Below are 8,334 nucleotides of genomic sequence, written 5' to 3' on the forward strand. Positions count from 1 at the left end.
ACCGCTCACAGCTCTCAGACGCCATTGTCCTTGAACCTAAGAGCTCATTTCGCCTTTTATTTAATAAAAAAAAATAAATGCCGTGTAATCAGTTGCCGAAGATAACCAAATTTCATCAATTTCAACACCGCCTCTCATTCAAGGGGGAGTGACTCTGTGCGGTGGAATTCTATCAGACGTGATTTGATTGGACCTCCGCTAATCCCCCTTCTCTGCGAACTCATTTTCATTGGACGTTGCCACTGTCAATCAGTCTGTCTGTGCCCGCCTACCCGTGGCGCCAAATAAGGCACATAATACCGCTGTGTGTATCAGTAGCCCGGACGGCTCCCTCTCATCCTGCACCGTGAGTCAAGCGTGCTCGGCTACGACATGACCAGAGCCCCGCAGACCTGGCCATTCAAATATGGAGCAGTTTAAAACGATCATTTCGGTGCTTTGGATATTATTGCTCAACAGAAACGAGGAGTCCCGTGCAGAGGAAGGTATGTGTCTTTATTAATAATTGTTTAGGCGCCAGGTAAATGTGAAGTGTCTACTGGAAGTATAACTCTCACTGCAGGTGTGTGCTTTCATATTCCCGCGGTGTAAAGTTTATAAACAGATACAGAGAGGACGGATCATTGATGTTTTTGCATTATAAGAAGCTTTGATTAAAACTGAAATCGATATGACAAACGGTGAGCTTTTAAAAACAATGATCTTAAGGAATCTGCTAGAACGCTGTTGACAAGCTGCAGCAATGTGTTGGTTAAGGGAAAAATGTTGATAAATAAAGAGTTGAACATTATTTATTTAATCTATTTTATATTTATACTATTTTATGTTATGAATTACTTAGTTACTAAAACACAAGTACAATTACAAAGCACAATAAATTGTGGTTGTTTGTGTTTGTGTATTATTTAAAAACAAAATTATAAACAGTTTTTAGTATTGTAACATGAAGATTAGAATGATAGATAAATGTTAAAAATGTAGAATGTAATTAGACAATCATGTATGTACATCAGCATATACTTATCAAAATTTAAATGTACATATATTTTTCGGTACTGTCATAATCTCTGCTTTTTTTCTCTGTCTTGTCATTTTTCGTTTGTCATGTCATTTTAATCTCCGTATTATAATACAACAAAAGCAGATTTCAATAGATCCGGCTGTTATACTGGATTCACAATAGGTGCTTTTCTGACTGTGCTGCTCCTGGTGGGATTGTTTGACAGTCATGAAAGCTTCAGCAGTTTTGATGCCAGGCTGTCGCATTAGGCTCAGGTGAGGTCAACTAAGCGTCCTAATGAGTGGCATGGCACAGAGAGGGAAAGAACAGATAATAGCTGCGTCCCTTTAGGCTCTTTGGCTATGCTGAAGAAGCCCAGCTGAGCCAGGCTGCTCTCTCTCGCTCTTTTCCCTCTGCTCGCACTCTCGTACACAATGCTCTCATGTGCACATGGCTGAACTCTGCCAGCCCCTGTCCTCTGCTGGAATGCTGGTTGACTGGATTAGAATCGTTGCCTTAATGAATGTTTAGACAGCGATTAATTGCTGTGAAAGCGATGTGTTCTGAAAGGCCTTGTGTGGCTGCGGCGATATGGACATTTTCTGATTGAGCTGAATATGTTCTCACTGTACGGAGAACCTCTTTGTCCACTATTACGTCCCAGTCCTGCTGCGTCGGTTCTCTTTGTATTCAGCCTCACTGTATTCTCTCTGTATTCGGTCGCTGACAGGTGGGATTCAGATGAGAGCTCTTTGTTGTTGCGAATTATACAAAGAGCTAACCTAGAAGTGAAAATTGCCATTTTTTTATTTTTTTTGTTTGGGGTCAGCAAGATTTTTTATTATTTTTTTTAAAGATTAATACTTTTATTCAGCAAGAATGCATTAAATTAATCAAAAGTGACATTTATAATGTTACAAAAAATATATTTTTAATAAAATATATATGCAGTTATTGTGAACATTCTATTGGCAAAGTATTAAGCAGATGTTTTCAACATTGACAATAATAAGAAAAGATTCTTGAGCGCCAAATTGGCACATTTAGACTGATTTCTGATGGATCCTGTGATCCTGTGAATTCAGATTTGCCATCGCAGAAATAAATTACATTTTAAAAACTATTGCAATAGAAAACACTTACTTTAAATTGTAATATTAAATCACAATATTACACTGCTTACTGTATTTTTGATAAAATAAACGGCTTTGGTGAGCATAAGAGACCTCTATAAAAAACATTTTTTTTAAATGCTGTATGTTTTAAATGCTGTATGTGACTCTGGAACACAAAACCAGTGATAATTATAATAAATAAGCTGAATAATTAAACTTTCCATTGATGTATGGTTTGTTAGGATAGGACAATATATGGCCGAGATACAACTATTTGAAAATCTGGAATCTGGAGATGCAAAAAATTCAAAATATTGAGAAAAATGCCTTTAAAGTCGTCCAAATGAAGTTCTTAGCAATGCATATTACTAATAAAAAATTAAGTTTTGATATGTTTACGGTAGGAAATTTACAAAATATCTTCATGGAACATGATCTTTACTTAATATCCTGATGATATTTGGCATAAAACAAAAAAACAATACCCATACCTATTTTGACCCGTACAATGTATTGTTGGCTATTGCTACAAATATACCTATGCTACTTATGTCTGGTTTTGTGGTCCAGGTTCACATATATTCAGTATCATATGCTCAAACCTGCGTAACCATTCTCTCATGCTTACTCCATCCATCTCTCCTTTCCTTTTCATTTCCTGTGTCCTTTCACATTCTCCAAAATGCAGGTGTCTTTCCTCACATAGTCGGTTGGAGGTGGAGGCCCCTCATTTCTGACCCTTCAGCCTTAACGCACCTTGGCATCTCATTGTGGGCTTATTTACTGCTTTTTAGTGGGCTTGCGGTTGTTGCGGTGGCGCAGCGCTTTCAGCCATGTGCCGGTCGCATCTGCCGCGTTGGTCATGCTGTTCCTGTGCCGTTTAAGTACTCTGTCAGGGTGCAATTCAGACCATATGAGGGCATTTACCTAGGAAAGCTTTATACGCCTGTCATCTCTGTACTGGGTTCCATCAGCAGACTCTGCCAAACTCCTCCTGAATGGCATTATGTTCTCTGAGATGTTGGCAGAGGTGTAAAAAAATCTGGGTTTGGGCCCTGAATGTGTTAACAATGTGGCAATATTCAGCATAATTTATCAGTTCAAACAAATCATGGAAATTCATACCGGTGCGTTTATTAAAAGCATGATTTTTAGTCCTGGCTAATGATTGTGGGTTACACCGTCGGATGTTTTTTTTTATACTGGCGGTGCCTGTAGTTGTTGTTGAAGGTGGCAGCCGGACTGTGCCGGCAAGGTTAGAGTGATTTGTGAGGTTGGCAGGCGTAACAGTGACATCCAGGAGTTTATTTAGTGGGCCGTTGTGAGGTGTGGACTCACAATGAGCAAGGAAGAAAGTAAAACAATGAGGGCTGGAGACAGGAGATGGCTGTGTCCGAAAGTGGAAATATTCTGTTTTCGTAGGCGGTGTAAGTAGGTAGAAAGGTAAGCCATTTCCAAATGTAATGTTTGCGTAACATCCTAGCTCCATTTAAACAGCCTCACTCCTTTCTATGGCAGCATTCTAACTGAAACAGAACCTCATAAGTGATTGATCTGGAGTGCTCCATATAGGCAGCGACTCGTGCGTCATGCAAATAGTGTCATGGAAGACTTGACTAAAAATTGATTTTAATGTAGGCGAGGCGAGAGGAATGATGCAATTATTTAATTGCCATAAATACATTTTTGAGTCTATTAATTGATTAAAAAGCTGTTTTTATTGCAAATTTTTTATTATCCGCTTTGCTTATACTGTGGATTTCTTTCAGCAAACTTTTCTCTTTGCATTCTAAGATGACATTCTTTCTTAGTGAAAGGTACATGCAAAGCTGCCTTTAAATTTGGCCTAAAAAAGTTTTATTGCAGGTAGGTTTTTCACAATACATTTTCCTAATATAATTTTCATTGCCAAAAGAACTCACAATACCAGAATTATCACAATATCTACACTTTAAAAAAATGCTATCAATTTCATCTTTACCTTTATTTTGTGTTTTCTCTCTTTTGGCCAATGAATCGCACTTGAAATACAAATGTAGGGAGAAAAAGAGTGAGTTTGTAATCATAACTGTATAAAAATGCACAAAAAGAACTTCCTGTAGAATGAAGTTCTAAAATGTGAGTTTTACATTCTGTCATTTTTCAATGGCGAGCTACCTGTTTTGGGTGCTGGTAAAGTGTCTTACCTTTGTCTGACATCTCTTCCAAGATGATTTGTGTGAGTAATAGCTGCATACTGTGTCATAAGCTATGTTTCCATCACCCTGTTTCTATGTGTATTTTGAAGTATCATATCAGAAACAAGTGATTAACGCCAGATTTCTTAAAAAAATCTCTTAATTCACAAAAGCGTTACGCTTGTTTGAATTGGTTTTTGACTTATGTGAAGAAGGGTTAATGCAAATTATGGGAAATGGAAAAGCATTTGCTGAATAATTTCCTCCATGCGTATCAAAATAGTCATGTGACTCTGTGCTATGGGACATGATAAGCTGACTAACCAGCTGAACGATCTTGTTGCACGGCATCTGAAATGTTATGGTCATTCTTAAAAGAGCATTTCTGTATAACTGCCTCTCAGAACTGTCTTACACGGCTGTTTTCCCAAACAGCAGGCATCCACCTCTGAAAGCAATGAACTCATTTATTGTGTTTCGCCTGCTTGCTCTGAGGCGCAATAATAGGAATGTAACAATATCAAATTCTCACGATACGATAATATCGCGATGTGAAGGCCACAGTACAATATCAATTGCGATATTTTTAAAAAAAAAGACAAATGAAGAATGGGAAAAAAAATTATTTTGTACATTTTAATATTAGATTATTCTATCTAATGCACTTTGAGAGTTCAAAATGAAGAGCTCCAACCCTGCTAACACTCAACGTAGTGGTTATGTAATGTATTGGTACTGTTTTCATGACTTGCCAATTGACAACGTAACTACAATGTTGCATGCCCATCATTTTATTGTCCTCCTAACGCCGTAAGACTACCAAGGATGTTCCAGATACGTACTCTATTCGTAATTTATTAGTATTTTCATGACTTACTGGCAACGTAACTGCACCATCACATGCACGTAATTTCATTACCATAATTTAGACATTCTTTATATGCCCTGATTACCAGAATTTGCTATTTAAAAACTGTAATTAAACATCAGACACAAGATTGAAAGTTCCCTTAATTTAAAAAAAGTGTTTCTTTTCACCAAGTCAGAATATGGATGATTGGTTGTTCTTAACTAAGAAAACTTAAGTCAGAAAAATGTCAGTGAATTGACTCAACCCTCTTTTTATTTCATATACTGTCTCAGTCTAAATTACATGTACACTGGTGTTTTAGGAAGCTGAGCTAATTGGAATATAATAATAAGAATAACAACAACAATGTCAGTAATAGCCATATATTGTAAAACATTTGTACTGTAAAATTAATGAAAATGAATATTTCATAGGCATATTTTTTACACTACAGTAGGGAAATTATAATACTTCTTTCCTAATTTCTACACCTAAAAGAGATATTTTGAATTTGGACTGCTTTTAAACCACTAGCTGTCAGCAATTCATACTGTACTTGTAAGCTTTTATTTTGACAGAAACAAGAGTAGAGCTTTTATTTTGAAGGGAAACTCAGCAAACAGGTTTACAAAAACACGTCTCACTACAAATCTAGTGAAATGCTCTAATCCAGTGGTTCCCAAACTGGGGGGCGCGAGTCGCGACCCCTCGGAGGGGGCGCGGCAGGGCTAGTATACAGTCAGCCGATTTTTATAGAGATTCGAAAGAGATAAACGTCCGAAACTATCTGCCGCGCCGGCAGATATGAATGCTCCCCTCGTGTTCCGCTTATGCTCAACGGAAAAGCAAAGCCCGCTCAAATAACGCGCCGACAAAAAATGTCTATGTATACTTGTTCCTGTTTGCAATAGCGCCACATACTATGCTGTAACCATAGGCGGATTAACCATAAGGGCAATTGGGCAAGTGCCTATATATACCCTTTCATCAGAACGTACTAAGTCAGTGGATGCGCGATCTACCGCCAGATTCACACAAACTGAGTGAACCTGTGCGCTTTCATTTTGATGCCTATATATTACTCAACCAGATTCTAGGAGCATGCTGTGCGGTGCGTCGCGCAAATCCCGTCTATATATTTGCAAATGGGGGGCACATGCCGTTCTGAGTTGCGGAAAACACCGGATCATGAGCTAATCACCTGAACGAAGTGTGCATTTTACTTTAAAATGCTCAGCGAAAAACAAACTTAGACTTAAAAGGGATGAAGCCATATTGTGCTTTTGGTTTGAGTTTGTTTGGCAGATACTGTGCCAAAGCATAATGGTGTAACTTTAAAGACCTTTATGTTAGAATAAGAAGTCTAAATATATTTTAAACTACGCTTTTTGCCCAGAAGACCTTTCGTTTCATATCGATAATATTGATAATGTTGTTACAATTATTATATTTCTTGGTGATATTTAGTGCCAGTTTATCAGGAAGTGACAATTTTGTTGTCTTTGACTCATTGGATGGAAACGATGCTATATTCCAATTTTGTGCACAATTTAAATTTAAACTTTGAAAGGAAACTACCTTTTGGAACGTTCCCTACCTTTTGGAACAGCCTTTAAAACTTTAGAAATTTTTTGACGTTGTTCCATTTATGATTCAATTTCTAATGAGAAATAAATGCTAATCATTAAATATTTGTTTGGGTACATTTAAAACTCACTCGAATTTGTTTTACAATGTGCTTTGTTAAAGATGTCATGGAAGTCTGTCTGAAACCATTTTCCTCAGGATGAAAACTGAACTGCCTCTTCAGTCATTGACTGACTGGACTTCTGTCTACGTTCAGACACAGCTATGATTACCCATAATACCCTGTGTGGATGTCATAGGAGAATCGTTGCTTGCAATGTGGTAATTAAGCTTGATCTGTTTCCTCACAAATTGACCAAGTCCCGTATTGAGTGGAACCGTGCGAATCGATACTGTGTTGTTCTCTGCGGCTTTAGGAGAAGGGTCATCGGGATTCATCTTTGTTCCCTGTGTGGACAAGTTTCTGCTGGATCTGCAGGAATGCCCCTGGAGGTGGAGTCACGTCTGAGGTGGTTTTGTGAAGGGGATGGATGGTTTTATTACCAGGAGAATATGGATGTTTCTGGATTGCCATGCAGCTTCATAAAGGTGAAAAATGAAACGTACTTTATGGCGTCAGTGTTGGATGAACATAGAAAACCAACCAGCAGAATGCTTGACTGTCCTTCCAACTGCATTGTGCAGTTACTTTTGAATATTTATCTATTTACAGTGCTGGAATGTGTCAGACAGTTAGGAAAAAATGCTGTGTATGTACCTGACCTCTTGTTGTGCTGATCTTTATATTTAAAGCACTCTAGACAAGCATTTCCTCTGTGAAAATAGGTTGTTTGTTCTCACATTTTCTTAATGTGGTTCAGTATTTCGGATGTAATATGAATATTAGGGATGATGAAGAGGACAGGTTTGCTTTTGGGGGTGCTGAGGGCTGCTCACACATGCAGATGTGGACTTATATAAGACTCTTTTAATGGTTTAATTAATAAGACAAAGCTGTATAGAGAAGAAATGTTGCTTTTCTCTGGATGTGCAACAAAATGAGCTATGAGCTTTTTCAGATTCACACTTACAGTTTTTAAAGTAAAACATACTTTTTTTCGCAAGGTCGACAGATTTTTCCCAGAGTTAACTAAGGACAGAGGTATTGATCTAGGGTCATCGTCTCTCCACGCACATGAGCATCTAGATCTAGACCTGGCTGGAGATACGATTTAATGAAAGCCGATAGCTGACATGAAAAATTTGCATATGGAATGCCACAATTTTGTTTCGAAAGTAATATATAGGGATGCACCGATCCATATCGGCCGATCACTTGCGCGTTTTGTCAGTAAAGCCGGTTCTGTAATCAGCGGTAAATGCCATCAGGTGCGTGATTTCACGTTGAGCCGTATATACTACACACAGCCATTGTTCACTGACGAGCTGCGCACTTTCACACTGATAATGAACATTGATTTGCGCAGCTCGTCGGTAAACAACGGCTGTGTGTAGTATATACGGCTCAACGTGAAATCACGAACCTGATGGCATTTACCGCGGATTACAGAACCGGCTTTACTGACAAAACGCGCAAGCATTATCGGCTGATTCGTATCGGTGCAT

At 38.2% G+C, this 8,334-nt stretch overlaps 1 protein-coding gene across 2 annotated transcripts in view; it reads left to right on the plus strand.

The window, feature by feature from the left end:
• Positions 1-333: 333 nt before the first annotated feature.
• LOC141290032 (ephrin type-A receptor 7) overlaps positions 334-8,334 on the plus strand; it is a 200,858-nt gene continuing 192,857 nt past the window's right edge. For both annotated transcript variants that reach the window (XM_073822228.1, XM_073822229.1), the window contains exon 1: positions 334-485. In XM_073822228.1, the coding sequence (XP_073678329.1) occupies positions 407-485 (79 nt within the window). In that variant the 5' untranslated portion in view covers positions 334-406. The remainder of the gene's footprint in view (positions 486-8,334) is intronic.

The sequence above is a fragment of the Garra rufa genome, chromosome 17 (assembly GCF_049309525.1).
Source record: "Garra rufa chromosome 17, GarRuf1.0, whole genome shotgun sequence".
Taxonomy (NCBI): Eukaryota; Metazoa; Chordata; class Actinopteri; order Cypriniformes; family Cyprinidae; genus Garra; species Garra rufa.